Source organism: Panulirus ornatus, chromosome 12, assembly GCF_036320965.1.
Source record: "Panulirus ornatus isolate Po-2019 chromosome 12, ASM3632096v1, whole genome shotgun sequence".
Taxonomy (NCBI): Eukaryota; Metazoa; Arthropoda; class Malacostraca; order Decapoda; family Palinuridae; genus Panulirus; species Panulirus ornatus.
Window position 1 is genome coordinate 56,508,895 of NC_092235.1, and position 24,175 is coordinate 56,533,069.

The 24,175-nt window shown below is 40.4% G+C and overlaps 1 protein-coding gene and 1 pseudogene across 1 annotated transcript in view; one reads left to right on the top strand and one right to left on the bottom strand.

The window, feature by feature from the left end:
• The window catches only part of LOC139752259 (protein ECT2-like), a 73,603-nt gene that overhangs the window by 15,327 nt on the left and 34,101 nt on the right, over positions 1 to 24,175 (top strand). The window contains exons 5-13 of the mRNA XM_071668291.1: positions 1,656 to 1,865; positions 5,043 to 5,186; positions 7,815 to 7,952; positions 8,103 to 8,286; positions 11,389 to 11,396; positions 11,693 to 11,830; positions 15,975 to 16,118; positions 16,867 to 17,055; positions 20,684 to 20,891. Coding sequence (XP_071524392.1) covers positions 1,656 to 1,865; positions 5,043 to 5,186; positions 7,815 to 7,952; positions 8,103 to 8,286; positions 11,389 to 11,396; positions 11,693 to 11,830; positions 15,975 to 16,118; positions 16,867 to 17,055; positions 20,684 to 20,891 — 1,363 coding nt within the window. The remainder of the gene's footprint in view (positions 1 to 1,655; positions 1,866 to 5,042; positions 5,187 to 7,814; positions 7,953 to 8,102; positions 8,287 to 11,388; positions 11,397 to 11,692; positions 11,831 to 15,974; positions 16,119 to 16,866; positions 17,056 to 20,683; positions 20,892 to 24,175) is intronic.
• LOC139751770 (uncharacterized) lies at positions 21,512 to 23,511 on the bottom strand (annotated as a pseudogene).

Genomic DNA, 24,175 nt, shown 5'->3' on the forward strand with positions numbered 1-24,175 from the left:
CCACCCCCTTGAGGGAGTTCCCAAGGGGAACAGGCATCAGATACATATATAGATAGGTTTTATGTTCATCATGTAGCATATCCAGGATATAGTAGAGGATCTGGTCGTGCCCAACATATTTATGTTTTTGTAAGATTGAATTGTAGTGTTTTGAAACTTAGTAAAGCAAAATTGGGGAGATATAAGTAAAAATTTATCCCTGGGGATAGGGGAGAAAGAATACTTCCCACGTATTCCCTCCGTGTCGTAGAAGGCAACTAAAAGGGAAGGGAGCGGGGGGGCTGGAAATCCTCCCCTCTCGTTTTTGGTTTTCCTAATGAGGGAACGGAGGAGGGGGCCAAGTGAGGATATTCCCTTGGAGGCTCAGTCCTCTGTTCTTGACGCTACCTTGCTGACGCGGGAAATGGCGAATAGTATGAAAAAAAATAAGTAGAAATTATGTTTCTGTACAAGTGAATTAATCTGTTACTCCTCATTCTGAGATGATGCACAGGTCTGAATTCTGTGAGGAAATATGTTTATTGCCAGAAAAAGAGAGTTTTGGAGTCAAGAAGGGAAAGGAAGTTGGTTTAAAAATGTTGAGTGGAAAAATCAGTATAAGAGTGTATAGGGTTAGAGGTTAAAGAATGATCATTTATGGAGAGAAGAGGGTAGGTAGGAAGTCAGAACCCTGCTCTCTCCAGTGTTGACAGGACAAGAGAAGTTGCTGAAGTTGTTCCATCATTGGCTTCTACGCTTGCCAACTAGAAGGGAAGCTCTGGAATTGAAAACAAAGAAGCAGAAAATGCTTTAGAATTAAGTTTTAATAGCAGACTCATTCTATTGGTTGGAATTTATTTACTTGGGGGTGGGCTTCATTAAATCCTTTACTCAAACATCATTTTCTTGGCCTTTCTTCAACTCTAAATGTCAGCACCACCTTTCCTGCCATAAGTAAGCATTGAATAATTTACTTTTTGTTTTACTCTTTCACGCTTGATCTCCATTTCCTACATTAGCGAGGCAGCATCAGGAACAGACAGTGATAGGCTGCATCCACTCAGATCCATTCTCTAGCTGTCGTGTTATGCTGTCGTGGTAACCAAACTTTACAGAACATTCCATGATTTACCCTGGACACTTCACATGCCCTAGTTCTGTCCACTGACTGCATGTGGACCCTAGTATAACACGTTGTTCCAATTCGCTCTGTCCTGTGCACGACTTTCACCTTACTGTATGTTTAAGCCCTGATGGCCCAAATCTTTTTCACTCCATCCTTTCATCTCCAGTTTGGTCTCGCTGTTCTTGTTCCCTCCACTTCTGACACATTTATCCTCTTTGGCAACCTTTCCTCACTCACTCTCCCCATATGTCCAAACCAGTTCATCACATCCTCTTCAGCTCTCTCAGTCACACTCTTGTCATAACCATTCATCTCTCTTGCCCTTTCATTACTTAATCAAACCACCTCATGTCACATATTGTCCTTGAGCATTTTATTTCCAATACGTTCCCTTTCTTTTGCACAGCCTTATCTATAGCCCATGCCTCACATCCATAAAATGTTGTCTATGTCTATCTATCTCCACTCTTCTAATGTATCTCAAGCTTTGATACATTGCCTTTTTCCTCTTTCCATGAACAGTGTGCGTAATTCTTACTTTATTTTACAGTCAAGATTACTTAAATTAGTCCACTACATGGGTGGTAGTGTGAAGAATGAGATTAAGGAGAATGTTACGCACCTCCTGGCATACTCCTCCACAGGCGAAAAATATCAGTATGCAATTACCTTCAGTATTCCTGTAATGGGGGAAGACTGGGTTCATGCTGCATGGGCTCATCGTGATGAAGCTATGGCAAGAGCAGACACAGACGCCATGGTAAGTATAGTTTATAACAGAGTTTGATTTTTTCATGCATGTTCACCATTTTCCACATAAACGAGTTAGCACCAAGACTAGAAACCTCTATCTACAATCAGTCCCCACACACCAATCAAAGGTTTTCTCCCTGGCTGCCTCATATACCCTGGTTCAGCCCATTGACAGCCCATTGCTTCAATTCACTTCACACCCTCCTGTTCAGGCCTTGATTCTTTAAAGTATTTTTCACTCCATCTTCTCATCTCCAACTTGGGTTTCCCCATTGTGCTTCTCCCTACCACTTCTGACATATATATATATATATATATCTTTTTAGTAATTTATTCCTCACTTATCCTATCCATATGTAGTATAGACCATTTCAGCACATCCTCTTCAGCTTTTTCATACATATTCTTACTACTGTACCTCTCTCCCACCCTATTATCCCTCCTCACATCACATATTGTTCTCAATCATTTAATTTCCAGCACATTCACCCCATCCTTTACTTTTTTGTTGTAGGACCACATTTTGCATCCATACATCTCTGGTAGGACTCCTATACCATATCATTAAGCATGCTCATCTTTGCTCTTAAAGACATTCACCTCTCTTTGGACACATTTGTCAGTGCACCCAAGACCTTTGTCCCTTTACCCACCCTATGGCTCACTTCACCTCCCATGATTCCATTTGCTATGATATCCGTTCCCAGGTATTTAAAACACTCCACGTTCTCTTCAAACTCTCGCTCCAATTAACCTGTCTCTTTTCACTGTTAAACTTATAATAAGCTTGCTTTTATTCATATTTACTCTCATTTTTTCCTTTCACACACACTTCTGAATCCAGACTTCTGCAGTTTCCCACTTGAATCTGCCATTGGTGTCATATTATCAGCAACCAGCCACTAACTAACCCCCCCACCCCTAGCAGGCTGCATACCTGCTGCTCTCCAAGGCCCTTGTATTCACATCTTTCACCACTCCAACCACAAATAGATTAAACAGCCATGTTGATATCACACATGTTGCCGTAAACTACTCTCCATCCTTTCTTCTTATTGGCATACATACCTTACTCTTTTAAAAACTTAATGCTTCTAATAGCTTCCCTCCCAAACCATATAGTAATAGTATCTTCCTCAAAGCATCTCTATCTTCCACGTCATATCCTTTCTCCAGATCCATAAATGCATAAATGCTACATACATATCCTGTGAACCCAAGTATTTTTCACACACAATTCATCAAAGCAAACACCTGATCCACTCATCCTATGCCACTTTTGAAACCACATTGTTCTTCAATCTGATGCTCTGTTGATGTTACTCTCCTTTCAATCACCACTCTTCCATACCCCTTACATTAAGAAAATATATTTCTATTTTTGATTATGCAAAGTTTTCTTATTTTGATGTAAATATAAAGAAGATAAGATGTGTTGTTCTCTTGCTTTTCAGTGCATTGTTTATAATAATCTGCTATGTAGTTAAGTATTAAAAGAGTTACTTATTAATCATATTTGGCAGGAATTGGGATACTTAGGGTCTTGGTCAAGATGAGCTTGGCTGGTGCTTGGGATTAAACAACATAGCATAGAGACTCATGGAATATGTCCAATATTCTTATCCCATCCCCCAACTTACACACACCCTTTTTCAAAATGGGATCACTAACAGTGCCATACGTTTCTTCACTGGAACCATTACTCTTTGTGATATATGTGAATGATTTGACAGATATGAATGTGTATCTGAATATGTTTGCAGATGAAAAGATCATGAGGGAAGTGAAAAACATGGAGGGTTGCATCACCTTTTAAGAGTATCTAAACAAAATCCAAAGTTGGTCTGATACATGGTTGATTAGGTTCAACATGAGTGAATGTAAAGTAATGAGGATGAGTCACAGTAAAAAATGTCTTCAGTATGATTATTATCTAGCAGGAATCTGTGTGTGAGAAAGGCTTGAGATTCAACATTGACCTTAGCCAGAATCCCTGCCTTTAGAGGATAGTTAAGAAAGTCACCTGCTAGTCATTATTAGAATAGCATTCAAGTTATTGGATAATGAAATATTGAACAAGCTGCTTGTGATGTACATTAGGCTAAAACTAGAATATGCTATTAAAGTTGGTCACTGCACCTAAAGAAGCAGAAATAGCATGTAGAGAAAATGCAAAGGAGAGCAGCAAAAATGGTACCAGAATATGGAGGAACAAGTTACACGGATAGGCTAGAGGCTTTGTATTTGCCCACCTTGCAAGAGAGAAGAGCGATGAGTGACCTAATCACAACCCATAAGTTTTCAGAATAGGCCTTGAATACAAAAGAACAGAAGAGGATGATTTGTTGGAAATTAAATGTTTGAGGGCAAATTTTGGTGTGATGAGGGTTGATTATGTAAGGAATCATAGTATAAAATAGAGGTGTGGTTGTAAGTGCAGTCTGGTTGAGGAAGTTGGCCAGAGTGCACAGAAGTAGTTTGGACTTATGGAAGGAATGAGTGATAAAAAAATTGACTGAGAAGATCTATGTTAGAAATGGGGATGGGGGGGGAAGATCAAGAAGGAACTGAAAGGCTAGAGGGAAAGAGGCTTTAGGATATTAGGGTGTGACCATTCAGTAGTTTGAGAGGCATGCATAGGTTAGAATGAATGGGATTGATGTATTGCGTTGGGGTGACATGCTGGCAGTGAGGTGTACCAGGATTTATGAAGCTTATAAAAGTACACCATGGATTTGTCTGTGAATGCTTTAGTTGATAGACTGTTTTTAGTGCTTTGTACATGATAGCATAGGATGTGGATCTGTACACTTCATCACTAGGATTGGAGAATATATTGTGTACAGAAAAAAAAAAATTTTCAGCAGTATTTTATATATTTTATATCCCTGGGGTGGGATTAAGAATACTTCCCACGTATTCCCTGCGTGTCGTAGAAGGTGACTAAAAGGGGAGGGAGCGGGGGGCTGGAAATCCTCCCCCCTCGTTTTTTTTTAATTTTCCAAAAGAAGGAACAGAGGGGGCCAGGTGAGGATATTCCAAAAAAGGCCAAGTCCTCTGTTCTTAACACTACCTCGCTAACGCGGGAAATGGCGAATAGTTTAAAAGAAAAGAAAGATGAAAAGGGAAGGTATTTAGATAACTACATCTTATATTTCATCTTTTCTATTTTGTATCTCCTCAGGCCAAGTACAAATTAAAGGTGTTCCAGAATCTTCGTATTGTCTTAGTGGGCTTCCCAGCTGAGGAACAGGGGCAAATGGAGGATCTGGTTGAACAGAATGGGGGAATACTCACCACTCTTGATGACCAGCAGGCAACTCATGTGGTATGTATAAGTTGAAGTACATTCTCAGTTTTTATTTTCAAAGTAGTCATGTATATATGTGTGTGACAGTTATTGGGTTAAATGTCCTCAGACCTTGGTTTTGGAACTTCTTAAATTTATGACTTTTTTACCTAAAGGATTGATCTAGAAATTGATCAGATAAAAACTTTGTATAGCTAGAATTATTATAAGAAAACAAATTTGACAATAATTGGTTTTACCATAAATTTTAAAACAAGGAAGTAAGATAATGGAAAGGAAGGAAAAATGAAAAGAAAATTGGGTTGCGGTAGTAGTGGTTGAAAGTCTATCCATTCTCAGGTTTTGTGGTAATTCATTTAATTGGAAAGTATAGTTTTCCAGATTTTCAGAACTAGATTGACTATTATGCTTGAATGCATTGTATAATATTTTTGTATATGTAAGCAAAGCTAAGGTTAATATTGCTAGAAGAGTAAATTTATAAAGAGAAAACTCTTCCTTTTGATAGCATTATATTTCTCCAGTTGTGTGCTCCAGTGTTTAAGTGTTGTCTGTGAAAATATCTACAACAGTATCAGTACTATGACTTTACAGTATGGATATAAGAGGTGGAGGTCTTGCTGTTTTACCAGCTAATTTTATGACAAGCATAATTTTGGTTTAGGGTTTTATTTTTGTTGTTGTGACATTCAGAAACCTATGAATCGATTTTCCTCTGTCAGGAAATGTGAGGCTTTATTGATTATAGTCATGTTGAACATAGTGTATCTCTCATGTATGGTGTATATCCTGTTGGACAAACTTGATAGAAAATTTCAAGCGAGCAAGATATGAGAAAGCAAGGTAGACAGAAAAATTTGTGGAAATATAAAGGATTGATGAAGTATTATTGTAATTTTGCGTGAGTTGCCGTGCTGTATGATGAGAGGTATTTTAGAAATGGGTGAATAGAGGGACATGGATCAGGTCTGTGCTTTTTTACTTTTTTATATGTTGGAGACTCCAGTCACAATAAAAAATCAGTATCAAGGCTGAGCCGTAATTGAAATATAAGAATGTTAATGAAAGGGATTAAGAAGAGACAAGGGAAAGCATTTACAAATTTTGGCAGAAGAAAAATCTGTCTTGAAATGGGTTAGGTCATAGTTACTGAGAAAAACATGAGAGGGTAGAGAGTTCCAAAGCTTTGAGACGTACAAAAAGAAACGGTTATCAAAATGGCCCACCCTTGAGTTTCTAATGTCACCATAGTAATCAAGTAACTAAGCAGCTCGCTGGGTATTGCATGACCCACCTGACACACCGGACACCATGACCCACCGGACACACAAGTGGCCAGCTCTTGGAAGCAAGAACCAAATTAATGTGTGAAAAGAAAGTGAATCAACATTATGGCATAGGGTAAGCAGGTCAAATTTTGAAGTTATCCTGGGAGAGTTTATGTCTGACTGCTTTCGACTCAAATCTACCAAGTGATGATGCAAAGCTAGAACCACCCCAGATATGAGAGCAGTACAGTATGAGCAAATCCCTGGATAGTAAGGCAGCAAATTATGGGAGATTCTCTTGAACTGAGAGAATTGTTTTGTTAGCCCAACATGGCCTGTATATCATTGTCCTTGATTTTGGGAACATTAGCACCTACACCTTAGCCTTTCTTAGGGACTCTTTCCTGGAAGGAGATCAGCAATAGAAGTCTTTTGCTTTCCTCAAACATGTCAGGGATTGACCTAGTATAGCAGTGGGGCAGATGGGCTCTAGTGTGCAAAAAGATGACTCTCTCTCTCTCTCTCTCTCTCTCTCTCTCTCTCTCTCTCTCTCTCTCTCTCTCTCTCTCTCTCTCTCTCTCTCTCTTCTCTCTTTCTCTCTCTCTCTCTCTCTCTCTCTCTCTCTCTCTCTCTCTCTCTCTCTCTCTCTCTCTCTCTCTCTCTAAGATAGTTCTTCTCAAACCATCCTCTTTCATGTTTGTCTGTTGTCAAGGCTTTTCATGATTTTGAAATATGAAATCATGCCTTTCCAGGGTGGTGTCCCATGGGCATTTTACAAGGGTTTTTGTTCTCCATCTCACTTTACACACTCCATTGGAAACTTTTCTTTAACTGATGACCACCATCCCATTGACATTTGTGTTCCAAGAATTTTGAGGGAGGTGGGTTCCAACAGCCATGACATGATGACTTCAATTGAGTAAAAGCTGATGTATTTTACATTATCAAGAATCTTAATCATTTATGTCATGATTTGGATTTGATCCCACCCTGGAATTTTTCAGGTGTAAGTGGTATGACAGTCATTCACTGTCCATGTAGATCCTTAAATCACTCTGTGTCTTTGCTGCCAGAGAATTTGGTAAGCCTGCACTTTACTACCCTCTGGAATTGGAGTTACGGGGGACTGGTTCTGCAAAACTTTGCTTTTTTTACCCTTGTAAACGGGACTTGAGATCGAAATGATAGATAGATGCATGTTCATTTCATAAGTGGTATTTTTGTTTTTACTAGTAATTTCATACAGTTACCATGTATCATAGTGTTTTGAGTATGCATAACTTTCTTACTGTAATTCTTGATTGCAGTGAAATGTAATTTTTTTTCCCCAATTCATTTTGTTTATGAACAGCATACTTTACTTGCAAATCTTTTGTAGGTGTTAGAAGATCAGACTGTCACAGAGAAGCCTCCTGATTGTCCAGCACGAGCACATGTTGTCAAAGCTGAATGGTTTTGGACATCTATTCAGATGGAGGCGTGCCCAAATGAAAAGCTACATCTTTTTGAAGAAATGGTAAAATATTCTATATGTTCTTTCATTCTTTACCTTATTTTATCTTATACAGCTTTCCTAAATAGAAATTTATCATATTTGTAGTATATATGCTCTCTGAGTAAAGCTCCCCTTTTTCATTGAGTTCATGAACTTTTTTCCTACCTCCAGAATCTTAGTAACTTGGTGAGTCCCCGTCATATGTTTTCATCACCAAGCACACCTGGTTCAAGGAGTCGTCGACGTAAACGGCTACGTGAGACAGTACAACATTTAGCTCAAGATGACTCTGCCTCTACCCTCCCCTCTGCTCCACCTGCAAGGTATTGCTGTTCTATATTCTGCAGTCAACAGAGTTGAAATGATGTATGTTAGGCAGTCCTATCATTTCAAAGCAGTTCGACTTGAATTTAGAAAACCCCTCATTCCCATCAAAGCATCAACCCCTCTTAAGAGTCATCATATGCAGAGTTTCCACATACGGGAAACAGATGGGAAGATTCATTATTGTGAAATAAAGATTTAGTTGAAAAAGTGAATTACAACACTTAAAATTTGATTCACTGATTAATATTTGGAGATTTTCCGTACCACATATTCTTTTTGTAGTGTTGTGAATGAACAGATACTCTGTTTGAATCTTCCAATGAAGGCATTTTTATGAGTAGTTCAAGAGAGCCTTGCAAGCAACCATTACATCACATTCAGCCTGTGCTTGTAATATGTCTCATCATTCAGGCTAGATTATTCAAAAGTGCAGTTATCTTTTTTATTGAAAACTATCCCAATCCTCAAATTTATATTACTTTTCTTTTTTTTTTTTTTTTCTTTGTCGCTGTCTCCCGCGTTTGCGAGGTAGCGCAAGGAAACAGACGAAAGAAATGGCCCAACCCACCCCCATACACATGTATATACATACGTCCACACACGCAAAATATACATACCTACACAGCTTTCCATGGTTTACCCCAGACGCTTCGCATGCCCCGATTTAATCCACTGACAGCACGTCAACCCCGGTATACCACATCGCTCCAATTCACTCTATTCCTTGCCCTCCTTTCACCCTCCTGCATGTTCAGGCCCCGATCACACAAAATCTTTTTCACTCCATCTTTCCACCTCCAATTTGGTCTCCCTCTTCTCCTCGTTCCCTCCACCTCCGACACATATATCCTCTTGGTCAATCTTTCCTCACTCATTCTCTCCATGTGCCCAAACCATTTCAAAACACCCTCTTCTGCTCTCTCAACCACGCTCTTTTTATTTCCACACATCTCTCTTACCCTTACGTTACTTACTCGATCAAACCACCTCACACCACACATTGTCCTCAAACATCTCATTTCCAGCACATCCATCCTCCTGCGCACAACTCTATCCATAGCCCACGCCTCGCAACCATACAACATTGTTGGAACCACTATTCCTTCAAACATACTCATTTTTGCTTTCCGAGATAATGTTCTCGACTTCCACACATTCTTCAAGGCTCCCAGAATTTTCGCCCCCTCCTCCACCCTATGATCCACTTCCGCTTCCATGGTTCCATCCGCTGCCAGATCCACTCCCAGATATCTAAAACACTTCACTTCCTCCAGTTTTTCTCCATTCAAACTCACCTCCCAATTGACTTGACCCTCAACCCTACTGTACCTAATAACCTTGCTCTTATTCACATTTACTCTTAACTTTCTTCTTTCACACACTTTACCAAACTCAGTCACCAGCTTCTGCAGTTTCTCACATGAATCAGCCACCAGCGCTGTATCATCAGCGAACAACAACTGACTCACTTCCCAAGCTCTCTCATCCCCAACAGACTTCATACTTGCCCCTCTTTCCAAAACTCTTGCATTCACCTCCCTAACAACCCCATCCATAAACAAATTAAACAACCATGGAGACATCACACACCCCTGCCGCAAACCTACATTCACTGAGAACCAATCACTTTCCTCTCTTCCTACACGTACACATGCCTTACATCCTCGATAAAAACTTTTCATTGCTTCTAACAACTTGCCTCCCACACCATATATTCTTAATACCTTCCACAGAGCATCTCTATCAACTCTATCATATGCCTTCTCCAGATCCATAAATGCTACATACAAATCCATTTGCTTTTCTAAGTATTTCTCACATACATTCTTCAAAGCAAACACCTGATCCACACATCCTCTACCACTTCTGAAACCACACTGCTCTTCCCCAATCTGATGCTCTGTACATGCTTTCACCCTCTCAATCAATACCCTCCCATATTATTTACCAGGAATACTCAACAAACTTATACCTCTGTAATTTGAGCACTCACTCGTATCACCTTTGCCTTTGTACAATGGCACTATGCACGCATTCCGCCAATCCTCAGGCACCTCACCGTGAGTCATACATACATTAAATAACCTTACCAACCAGTCAACAATACAGTCACCCCCTTTTTTAATAAATTCCACTGCAATACCATCCAAACCTGCTGCCTTGCCGGCTTTCATCTTCCGCAAAGCTTTTACTACCTCTTCTCTGTTTACCAAATCATTTTCCCTAACCCTCTCACTTTGCACACCACCTCGACCAAGACACCCTATATCTGCCACTCTATCATCAAACACATTCAACAAACCTTCAAAATACTCACTCCATCTCCTTCTCACATCACCACTACTTTTCTGTTATGGAAAATTACTGATTAGGCCGCTTCTAATGTGCTGCATACAGATTGTCGTCAGTTTTTCATGGGTTTGATTAAAACAAGAATGAACACTTAGTACAATCAAGAGTTGTCCCATTAGACCTTTTTTTTACATTATCAGTTTACATGGGGTCATGTTTGTTGCGGAACTGAATGATTTAGCCCATGTGTATAGGCAAAATCTATTGTGTAAAATAGGTTAACAGCTTAACCACACACAGCTATTTATATACCCATTATTATGAATTAATGATCTGAGTTAACAATGTACAATGCTTTACTTGCTTTAGTGATTACATGCAGAAATACTTCTCTCTCTCTCTCTCTCTCTCTCTCTCTCTCTCTCTCTCTCTCTCTCTCTCAGCTTGTGTAACATAACATTATATATGTGGGATTGCGCATTTGAAATTTATAAAATCTCATTATACCATATAGTGATGATATGTGCCCACATGGCATTTTACAAGGGTTTTTGTTCTCCATCTCACTTTACACACTCCATTGGAAACTTTTCTTTAACTGATGACCACCATCCCATTGACATTTGTGTTCCAAGAATTTTGAGGGAGGTGGGTTCCAACAGCCATGTCATGATGACTTCAATTGAGTAAAAGCTGATGTATTTTACATTATCAAGAATCTTAATCATTTATGTCATGATTTGGATTTGATCCCACCCTGGAATTTTTCAGGTGTAAGTGGTATGACAGTCATTCACTGTCATGTAGATCCTTAAATCACTCTGTGTCTTTGCTGCAGAGAATTTGGTAAGCCTGCACTTTACTACCCTCTGGAATTGGAGTTAGGGGGACTGGTTCTGCAAAACTTTGCTTTTTTTACCCTTGTAAACGGGACTTGAGATCGAAATGATAGATAGATGCATGTTCATTTCATAAGTGGTATTTTTGTTTTTACTAGTAATTTCATACAGTTACCATGTATCATAGTGTTTTGAGTATGCATAACTTTCTTACTGTAATTCTTGATTGCAGTGAAATGTAATTTTTTTTCCCCAATTCATTTTGTTTATGAACAGCATACTTTACTTGCAAATCTTTTGTAGGTGTTAGAAGATCAGACTGTCACAGAGAAGCCTCCTGATTGTCCAGCACGAGCACATGTTGTCAAAGCTGAATGGTTTTGGACATCTATTCAGATGGAGGCGTGCCCAAATGAAAAGCTACATCTTTTTGAAGAAATGGTAAAATATTCTATATGTTCTTTCATTCTTTACCTTATTTTATCTTATACAGCTTTCCTAAATAGAAATTTATCATAATTGTAGTATATATGCTCTCTGAGTAAAGCTTACCTTTTTCATTGAGTTCATGAACTTTTTTCCTACCTCCAGAATCATTAGTAACTTGGTGAGTCCCCGTCATATGTTTTCATCACCAAGCACACCTGGTTCAAGGAGTCGTCGACGTAAACGGCTACGTGAGACAGTACAACATTTAGCTCAAGATGACTCTGCCTCTACCCTCCCCTCTGCTCCACCTGCAAGGTATTGCTGTTCTATATTCTGCAGTCAACAGAGTTGAAATGATGTATGTTAGGCAGTCCTATCATTTCAAAGCAGTTCGACTTGAATTTTAGAAAACCCCTCATTCCCATCAAAGCATCAACCCCTCTTAAGAGTCATCATATGCAGAGTTTCCACATACGGGAAACAGATGGGAAGATTCATTATTGTGAAATAAAGATTTAGTTGAAAAAGTGAATTACAACACTTAAAATTTGATTCACTGATTAATATTTGGAGATTTTCCCGTACCACATATTCTTTTTGTAGTGTTGTGAATGAACGATACTCTGTTTGAATCTTCCAATGAAGGCATTTTTATGAGTAGTTCAAGAGAGCCTTGCAAGCAACATTACATCACATTCAGCCTGTGCTTGTAATATGTCTCATCATTCAGGCTAGATTATTCAAAAGTGCAGTTATCTTTTTTATTGAAAACTATCCCAATCCTCAAATTTATATTACTTTTCTTTTTTTTTTTTTTTCTTTGTCGCTGTCTCCCGCGTTTGCGAGGTAGCGCAAGGAAACAGACGAAAGAAATGGCCCAACCCGCCCCCATACACATGTATATACATACGTCCACACACGCAAATATACATACCTATACATCTCAATGTACACATATATATATACACACACAGACACATACATATATACCATGCACACAATTCACACTGTCTGCTTTATTCATTCCCATCGCCACCTCGCCACACATGGAATAACCATCCCCCTCCCCCCTCATGTGTGCAGGGTTAGCGCTAGGAAAAAGACAACAAAGGCCTCATTCGTTCACACTCAGTCTCCAGCTGTCATGCAATAATGCCCGAAACCACAGCTCCCCTTCCACATCCAGGCCCCACACAGCTTTCCATGGTTTACCCCAGACGCTTCACATGCCCTGATTCAATCCACTGACAGCACGTCAACCCCGGTATACCACATCGATCCAATTCACTCTATTCCGTGCCCGCCTTTCACCCTCTTGCATGTTCAGGCCCCGATCACTCAAAATCTTTTTCACTCCATCTTTCCACCTCCAATTTGGTCTCCCACTTCTCCTCATTCCCTCCACCTCTGACAGATATATCCTCTTGGTCAATCTTTCCTCACTCATTCTCTCCATGTGCCTAAACCATTTCAAAACACCCTCTTCTGCTCTCTCAACCACGCTCTTTTTATTTCCACACATCTCTCTTACCCTTACATTACTTACTCGATCAAACCACCTCACACCACACATTGTCCTCAAACATCTCATTTCCAGCACATCCACCCTCCTGCGCACAACTCTATCCATAGCCCACGCCTCGCAACCATACAACATTGTTGGAACCACTATTCCTTCAAACATACCCATTTTTGCTTTCCGAGATAATGTTCTCGACTTCCACACATTCTTCAAGGCTCCCAGGATTTTCGCCCCCTCCTCCACCCTATGATTCACTTCCGCTTCCATGGTTCTATCCGCTGCCAGGTCCACTCCCAGATATCTAAAACACTTTACTTCCTCCAGTTTTTCTCCATTCAAACTTACCTCCCAATTGACTTGACCCTCAACCCTACTGTACCTAATAACCTTTGCTCTTATTCATATTTACTCTTAACCTTCTTCTTTCACACACTTTACCAAACTCAGTCACCAGCTTCTGCAGTTTCTCACATGAATCAGCCACCAGTGCTGTATCATCAGCGAACAACAACTGACTCACTTCCCAAGCTCTCTCATCCACAACAGACTTCATTCTTGCCCCTCTTTCCAAAACTCTTGCATTCACCTCCCTAACAACCCCATCCATAAACAAATTAAACAACCATGGAGACATCACACACCCCTGCCGCAAACCTACATTCACTGAGAACCAATCACTTTCCTCTCTTCCTACACGTACACATGCCTTACATCCTCGATAAAAACTTTTCACTGCTTCTAACAACTTGTCACCCACACCATATATTCTTAATACCTTCCACAGAGCATCTCTATCAACTCTATCATATGCCTTCTCCAGATCCATAAATGGTACATACAAATCCATTTGCTTTTCTAAGTATTTCTCACGTACATTCTTCAAAGCAAACACCTGATCCACACATCCTCTACCACTTCTGAAACCACACTGCTCTTCCCCAATCTGATGCTCTGTACATGCCTTCACCCTCTCAATCAATACCCTCCCATATAATTTACCAGGAATACTCAACAAACTTATACCTCTGTAGTGAAAAGGTAGTGAGTGGTGGGATGAAGAAGTAAGATTATTATTGAAAGAGAAGAGAGAGGCATTTGGACGATTTTTGCAGGGAAAAATGAAATTGAGTGGGAGAGGTATAAAAGAAAGAGACAGGAGGTCAAGAGAAAGGTGCAAGAGGTGAAAAAGAGGGCAAATGAGAGTTGGGGTGAGAGAGTATCATTAAATTTTAGGGAGAATAAAAAGATGTTCTGGAAGGAGGTAAATAAAGTGCGTAAGATAAGGGAGCAAATGGGAACTTCAGTGAAGGGCGCTAATGGGGAGGTGATAACAAGTAGTGGTGATGTGAGGAGGAGATGGAGTGAGTATTTTGAAGGTTTGTTGAATGTGTTTGATGATAGAGTGGCAGATATAGGGTGTCTTGGTCGAGGTGGTGTGCAAAGTGAGAGGGTTGGGGAAAATGATTTGGTAAACAGAGAAGAGGTAGTAAAAGCTTTGCGGAAGATGAAAGCCGGCAAGGCAGCAGGTTTGGATGGTATTGCAGTGGAATTTATTAAAAAAGGGGGTGACTGTATTGTTGACTGGTTGGTAAGGTTATTTAATGTAAGTATGACTCATGGTGAGGTGCCTGAGGATTGGCGGAATGCGTGCATAGTGCCATTGTACAAAGGCAAAGGGGATAAGAGTGAGTGCTCAGATTACAGAGGTATGGACTGTAATGAATGATAATTATCAAGAAAGAGGGGTGTGCTATTACCAAAAATATAGGAGGGTGTTACAAAGTATGGATGTAATAGATCAAGAATAGTGTGGGTGAAAGGAAAGATTGGAATTGTGAAGTATGCATGGGTAAGGGTTGATGCACTTATGATTATAAAGAATGAACAAATTAAGGATGAAATGAAGCATTTCTGGAGAAGTTTGAATGTGTCTGTGGGTGTGAGAAGGAGAGAAAAGTGTTTCTAATTGTTATGAATGCGAAGTTAGAATGGAATGTGATGAAATTGTTGAGATAGTTGGGAAATGGGGAATGCCTCATATAAATGAGAATGAAATTTATGGGTTGATATCTTTTGAACCACAAGATGATCGACAGATATATGTGGATGAGAAATGAAGGAAGAGAAGAACAGAGGGGGTTTTATTGAGTAAGTGGCATTGGATGAATGGCTGAGAAAGTTCTAGTGGGGGTGAAGATTAGGGAGAAGTGGAGGTTTGGCACAAGGAAGAATAGATTTTTAAAAAGGGCTGGCAAGCATGATGATGGATCAGAAAGAATGCAATAAAGACTATGAAAAAGGTGACAGAAAGTTTAGATGAAGTGCAGTAAATGTAGGGATGTATTCATATTTGTTTCACTCAACTTTCTTCCAAAATCTTCATATACTCTTTCTTTGCTTTCCCTTATAAGCTTCTTAACATTTTGCTTACAGATACCACCTTAATCTTTCCCTATCCCTCATGCATACACACAATATATGAAGAAATGTACAGTGATTTTGTTTGTAGTTACAAATCATTTTTATTGGCCTTCTACATGAAATTATAATATTTTTAAGTGCATACTTTTTTGTAATCATGCTTTAGCCTATGAAATTATGACATAGTATGCTTTGCAATTTGCTTCTTTTAAGAAATACCTTTCCCACAGTGCTGACCAGACTCCCATTAGTCCTCCGCCTGTTGATCTCCGGCAGCTTTCTGCAAGACAGCGTGTTTTCCATGAGTTAGTTAAGACTGAATGCAATTATGTCAGCATCTTAGATGCAATAGAAAAGGTGAGTACTGACTTGTGATGGTAAACTAAAAAATAGTAAATTGTGATATAGTTGTCTCATTATTTCATCAGTAATTAACATGCCAATATTATAATCTTCTGCCAAACCAATGGCCAGAAGAGCAGAGTTTTATAAAATGAGCCAGGACTTGAACAGGACTTTCATTTCTCTATGCCTAATTAGATTTCCCCTGTATATCAAGGTAGCATCTGTAACAATTCTCAATTCTCTGTTCCTTCTTTTGGAAAATTAAAAAAAAACAAGAGGGGAGGATTTCCAGCCCCCCCGCTCCCTCCCCTTATAGTCGCCTTCTACGACATGCAGGGAATACGTGGGAAGTATTCTTTCTCCCCTATCCCCAGGGAACACCTTGCTAAGTTAGGAAAAGCTATTTGGCATGAAATGAATTTGATGAATAGATTGATAAGTAAATAGGTATAAAGTTAAATGTATTAAAGTGAAAGGTTGATATACATAAATGAAATAGTTTAATTCCACAGTAAACAGTGCACTACTATACACTGCATACACACATTATATATTTTGTGCAAAGCCTGAAAATTCTAATTCATATACATATAGTGCACAGTGAGTTATTGTGATTTTACTGTGAAGATTTAAATATTCTGCTCTTTAGATCCATAAGTCATCATTCTCACACCTTGATGTATTGTAGACTTCACATGGCATCCTGTTGATAATATTTCATAAAAGGCATTTTTTTCTTATCCTTCTACATTTGCTGCAGGTTATAAAAGTGCCACTAGAGAACAACTTGCAGCCTGGAGGTCCCATGTTAGATGCTCAGGAGATACGCTATATCTTTGGTAATTTACCTCCAATTCACGAAGTTCATACAAGAATGCGTAATGAACTACTCCATTTAGCCCATAATTGGACAGATGATGCAAGCATTGGAGAAATTATACTTAAATATGTAAGTTTTGGGTAAAGGAATCAATATCTGCATGGTATTTTATGGTCATGCATAGACTACCCCATATATCATGTTTATACAGTTAATTCTATCCCAGTACCATGGGGTTTGAAGTTAGTTGTAGGGTGAGAGAGGGTGCTAAAATCCTAAGAACATTGAGGAGTATATGGAAGGAGAGGTCAGTGTCTGTTTGAGCAAAGATGGGTACATGTAGAAGTATAGTAGTCCCAATGATGATGAATGGATGGTAGTCTTAGACCCTTAATGCAAAATATTTGAAGAAGATGGCTATACATATGTAATATATGAGATAATGTTATTATTATTTTTTTCATGTTAAAAAGAGTTGTGTGGAGGAGGGTAGATGTTTTGGAAATGAGATGTTTGAGGACAATATGTGGTATGAGGTGGTTTGATTGAGTAAGTAGGGTAAGAGAGATATGTGGTAGTAAAGAGTGTGGTTGACAGAGCAAAAGAGGGTGTTTTGAAATGGTTTGGTCACATGGAGAGAATGAGTGAGGAAAGATTGACAAAGAGGATATATGTGTCAGAGGTGGAGGGAACGAGGAAAAGTGGGAGACCAAATTGGAGGTGGAAAGATGGAGTGAAAAAGATTTTGAGTGATCAGGGCCTGAACATGCAGGGGGGTGAAAGGCGGGCAAGGAATAGAGTGAATTGGATCGATGTGGTATACCGGGGTTGACGTGCTGTCAGTGGATTGAATCGGGGCATGTGAAGCGTCTGGGGTAAACCTAACCATGGAAAGTTGTGTGGGGCCTGGATGTGGAAAGGGAGCTGTGGTTTCGGGCATTATTGCATGACAGCTAGAGACTGAGTGTGAACGAATGTGGCCTTTGTTGTCTTTTCCTAGCGCTACCTCGCACACATGAGGGGGGAGGGGGATGGTATTCCATGTGTGGCGAGGTGGCGATGGGAATGAATAAAGGCAGACAGTGTGACTTGTGTGCATGGGTATATATGTATGTGTGTGTGTGTATATATATGTGTACATTGAGATGTATAGGTATGTATATTTGCGTGTCTGGACGTGTATGTATATACATGTGTATGGGGGCGGATTGGGCCATTTCTTTCGTCTGTTTCCTTGCGCTACCTCACAAACGCGGGAGACAGCGACAAAACAAAATGAAAAAAAAATGAATATATGATTATGTCTGTGTATGTATATATATGTGCAAGTTGAATTGTATAGGTATGTATATGTGAGTGTGTGGATGTGTATATATATACATGTGTATGTGGGTGGATTGGGCCATTCTTTCGTCTGCTTCCATGAGCTACCTCGCTAACGCGGGAGACAGCAACAAAGTATAATAGAAAAAAAATGATAATATATTTGTCAGGAAGAAATGTGAATGTTCAACTTTCAGAGGTATAAGTTTGGTGTGTGTACTGATAGAACTAGGACTGTTCCAAAAAATGCAATAATAGAAGCAAGCAAGTTATGATTTTCATTTTTTTGGCTTGGTCATCAGTTTTTGAGAGTACAACCCGAAGTGGGAAATGGTAAACAAGTATGAAATAAAGTAGATTTTTTGATAAAATCATCTTCCTTGAAAACCTGTGTTTTGATACTTTATTTTGAATATGAGTCAATATGAAGAAAATAGGCTTCACTGAAATGATGAAAATTTAGTTTGGAGGTCATTTATTGTAATTTACTGGATTGATTAAAGGGGTTAGTGGTTTTGAAGTATAAATGAGAAATTGCTTGAAGTGATTTTACCTGTGACCTTCTTTGAGTAAATCCTCATAGTGGCTACAACTGTTAATGTTGTTAAATCTGGTGTTTCTAATCTTCAGACTGTTCTTTAGAATTTGCCATATACACACACCTCGACATTGCATTATGTACGAGAGGACCCATGCATAATCGTATGACCAATTCCAGCTCACTATTCCTCGCAGCCAGAGTGCTGAAGTTTTTTTTTTGTTATCTTGCATTAAGCAGCTACAAAAGGGGCAGAGCTATGAGCATGCCCAGGGAAACGACTGCAAGTTGTCTTTTTTTCAATAATAGGAAGTTGATAAATGATGATAGTCTACTCAAGTTTGTCCCCCTCTGTTACCCTACTGCAGAAGGTTTTCATGCTCTTTAGCCATAATGGGGAAGCAAAAGTACTTGACAAAAGAGCAAAAATAGCCTCAGATATTTGTCTGTACAAGGCACCGAGGCCATTAAGGGAAATATCGAGAATGGATGGTCCTAGTGTCTGATCACTGCGGGTATGGACATTTAAGATTTCGCAGCAGAGGAGGTAAGGCAACACCAGTGTGCGAGGGAAGTCAGGGAAGACCCATGAAGGATCAGAAGACTTGACCACACACATTAAACATCATGAAACATCAACTAGAAGCTAATCCACATTTGTCAGAATGGGAATGAAAAGAAAAAACCCAAGACTGCATGGTGAAGTGTCAGTAAGAACTGTTCATCGGTGCATCCACAACGACATGCACTTCAGCTGTCATCGTGCATGAAAGAAGCCCTTTCTCACCCTTATGCAGCGGCACCCTAGGATTGTGTTTGCCAAGACATACCTTCAGTGGGATCAGACCAAGTGGAAGCCCTTGCTATGGAGCGACGAAGCCATGCTTTCTGTGACTGGGAACCAAGTTAGCATGTTTATTGGCTCCCCAAGAGTGACCCTTTCAATCCCAAGTTCTGTCTCAGTAGTGTTAAGCACCCTGATTCTATCATGATTTGGAGTTACCTTTCTTTTTATGGAGTTGTTGACCTTGTCATACTGGCCAGACATCAAACCGTGAATCAGCAAAACTACCTCAATTTACCGATGGGCTAGTTACTATTCTGTAATCAGAAGTGCCATGCGGACATGTTCATGCAAGATGGCATTCCTTGCCATACGGCAAAATCTGTGGAGCAGTAGCTTACTGACTGTGGAATCGACTTCATAAATGATTGACCTGGAAACAGCCCAGATATTAACCTGATAGAGAACTTGTGGAGCATCATTAAGTGCTGACTTTCAGAGAAGGATACTAGTAGTGTCCCCAAGCTTGAGGCGGCCATTTGTGAAGAGTGGCTTAATTTGGACCCACAGATTCTGAAGAACGTGGCAGAATTGGTACCTCCATGCTTCAAAAATGTTTAAAGAGGAAAGGGAAGCCAATTACCTGTAAAAACCATTTATGAATAAGACTAGTGAATAGTTTATCTTCATTTTTATCCATTGGCTCCCCTGCACATAATGCAGTTGAGGTGTGTAGTTCTGCCATATTTCATGCTTGCATCATGAATGCACAACTCTGTCTGGTATGAACTTTCTGGTGGGATGAAGGTACTAGCATACAATGGGTTTGTGAAAAGAATGAACTTTAAAAGAATGATAAGGAGAGAGTATTGGTTTGAGTTAATTGTGTTTGAATATCAAGTAATTCCTGGTGGTGAGTTATGAAGGTGAATGAGGCAGTTTGCATGTATGAAATGGACACAAGTCAAAGAGAGTAAGCAAATTTTGGTAGCAGCTCTTTCTTATGAAAAGCATTCTGATGGATAACCATCTTATCAGTTGGGATTAGACAAATTAGATGTCCATTCCAGCATATTCAACCATGAACCTAATTTTTCAATTCTTTATTACAGTCCAGCGACTTAGAAAAAGCATACCCACCTTTCATCAATTTCTTTGAAAACATGAAAGAGATGTTGCAGAAAATTTTTACAGAACGACCAAGGTTTCATGCATTTCTCAAAATTGCCCAGAACAAACCTGAATGTGGTAGGCAGAGTTTACAAGAACTTTTGATTCGACCAGTTCAGAGATTACCCTCCATGAGTCTGCTTATTAATGGTGAGTATGTAAAACAAGAATGATGAGAGAATCTTTCTATCTTACTCATTTTATTTATTATACTTTGTTGCTGCCTCCTGCATTAGCAAGGTAGCGCAAGGAAACAGACGAAAGAATGGGCCGACCCATGCACATACACATGTATAAACATACACGTCCACACTCGCACATATACTTACCTATACATCTCAGCGTATACATATATATATATATATATATCTTTTCTTTCTTTCTTTCATACTATTCGCCATTTCCCGCGTTAGCAAGGTAGCGTTAAGAACAGAGGACTGGGCCTCTGAGGGAATATCCTCACCTGGCCTCGTTCTCTGTTCCTTCTTTTGGAAAATCAAAAAAAAAATGAGAGGGGAGGATTTCCAGCCCCCCGCTCCCTCCCCTTTTAGTCGCCTTCTACGACACGCAGGGAATACGTGGGAAGTATTCTTTCTCCCCTATCCCCAGGGATAATATATATATATATATATATATATATATATATATATATATATATATATATATTTTTTTTTTTTTTTTTTTTTTTTTTTTTTATACTTTGTCGCTGTCTCCCGCGTTTGCGAGGTAGCGCAAGGAAACAGAAAGAAATGGCCCAACCCCCCCCCCCATACACATGTACATACGTCCACACACGCAAATATACATACCTACACAGCTTTCCATGGTTTACCCCAGACGCTTCACATGCCTTGATTCAATCCACTGACAGCACGTCAACCCCTGTATACCACATCGCTCCAATTCACTCTATTCCTTGCCCTCCTTTCACCCTCCTGCATGTTCAGGCCCCGATCACACAAAATCTTTTTCACTCCATCTTTCCACCTCCAATTTGGTCTCCCTCTTCTCCTCGTTCCCTCCACCTCCGACACATATATCCTCTTGGTCAATCTTTCCTCACTCATTCTCTCCATGTGCCCAAACCATTTCAAAACACCCTCTTCTGCTCTCTCAACCACGCTCTATTTATTTCCACACATCTCTCTTACCCTTACGTTACTTACTCGATCAAACCACCTCACACCACACATTGTCCTCAAACATCTCATTTCCAGCACATCCATCCTCCTGCGCACATCTCTATCCATAGCCCACGCCTCGCAACCATACAACATTGTTGGAACCACTATTCCTTCAAACATACCCATTTTTGCTTTCCGAGATAATGTTCTCGACTTCCACACATTTTTCAAGGCTCCCAAAATTTTCGCCCCCTCCCCCACCCTATGATCCACTTCTGCTTCCATGGTTCCATCCGCTGCCAGATCCACTCCCAGATATCTAAAACACTTCACTTCCTCCAGTTTTTCTCCATTCAAACTCACCTCCCAATTGACTTGACCCTCACCCCTACTGTACCTAATAACCTTGCTCTTATTCACATTTACTCTTAACTTTCTTCTTCCACACACTTTACCAAACTCAGTCACCAGCTTCTGCAGTTTCTCACATGAATCAGCCACCAGCGCTGTATCATCAGCGAACAACAACTGACTCACTTCCCAAGCTCTCTCATCCCCAACAGACTTCATACTTGCCCCTCTTTCCAGGACTCTTGCATTTACCTCCCTAACAACCCCATCCATAAACAAATTAAACAACCATGTATATATATATATACACATATATATATCCAGAGGAAGGAGAGTGAAATTGAAATACATTTCGCTGATAAAGAAAGGGTTATAAGGGATTATAAGGATCAGTGACAAAATTAGAATTAGTAAAACATAAGAAAAAGGAAAAGACCTAGATAAGAAAAAATTAAATCTCAAGAAAGTGGAGTGCAACGAAAAAAAAAGACTATTGCTAATAAAAAAAGGATTATGAGAGATTATAAGGATGAGTGATAAAATTAGGAAGAATGAATACAACATAGGAAGGGAGTTCAGAGAATGCAACCAGCTACCACAGGAGACGGCTGGCGAGAAAGACTAGAGTAGAAAGAAGAGGCGTGTGGGTTGCTGTCTTCTGACTGCTGCTGTACGACACAGACCCCTGTGAGCCGAACAGGTGGCTAGAGTTGTGGGGTAACTCAACAGAGAGGGTCGTCTCGCTGCTCAGCCAGTACATTTTGGGGATGGACGCCACACACTTCACTTGCAGACCGTCCAGCTGCACCATGGTCAGCCGCAGGGGAAACTGCAGGCTCTTCACGGCCGTCTCCAACCCCGACGTCTCGTTCACAAACACCAGCTCCCGACTGTCCCAAGTAGGGTCAACAGACTCGTCGTTGATGTAGAAGGTGAGGTTTGGGGCAGGCCTGGCGCCGTGGGACGTACAGTTGACGGTGATCAGCTGCTGAAGCCTGTAGGGTCCAACTCCATCTTCGATAATCCTTGGCTGCTCGTCTGGCAAATCTACGACAATCAAGAGGGCACTGTCTGAGGAGGTTTTGAACACGGGCTTCCCCAGACACCTCGCATCGGTAGTTGCCCCCGGCTGCCTCCGTCAAGTTGTGTATAAGGACGCGTCCGCGGTGCGACTGCTGGGGGTCCACATCGAAGTAAGGTGCCGGGAAAATCCTGACCGAGGGTGTCTCGAGGGGCGTCCAGCGGTAGAACTCGTATATGCCGAAGTACCATTTGAGCGAGTAGTGTCGGCCAAGGAGTGTCGTTGGCCATCAGGATCACCAGGTTGGAGGTACCTGCGTCCCTGGCAGTAGGCGAGGGCGGGTGGCTGGTGTGTGAGTGGGCGGACGAAGGGGACCACGTCTACTCGCTCAAATGGTACTTCGGCATATATATTTATATATATATATATATATACACACTCAGACATATACATATATACATATATACACATGTACATAATTCGTACTGTCTGCCCTTATTCATTCTCGTCGCCACCCCACCACACATGAAATGACAGCCCCCTCCCCCTCATGTGCACGAGGTAGCGCAAGGAAAAGATAACAAAGGCCACATTCGTTCACACCCAGTCTCTGGCTGTCATGTATAATGCACCAAAACCACAGCTCCCTTTCCACATCCAGGCCCCACAAAACTTTCCATGGTTTACCCCAGACACTTCACATGCTTTGCTTCAATCCATTGACAGCACATTGACCCCGGTATACCACATCGTTCTAATTCACTCTATCCCTTGCACGCCTTTCACCCTCCTGCATGTTCAGGCCCCGATCGCTCAAAATCTTTTTCACTCCATCTTTCCCCCTCCAATTTGGTCTCCCACTTTTCTTTGTTCCCTCCACCTCTGACACATATATCCTCTTTGTCAATCTTTCCTCACTCATTCTCTCCATGTGACCA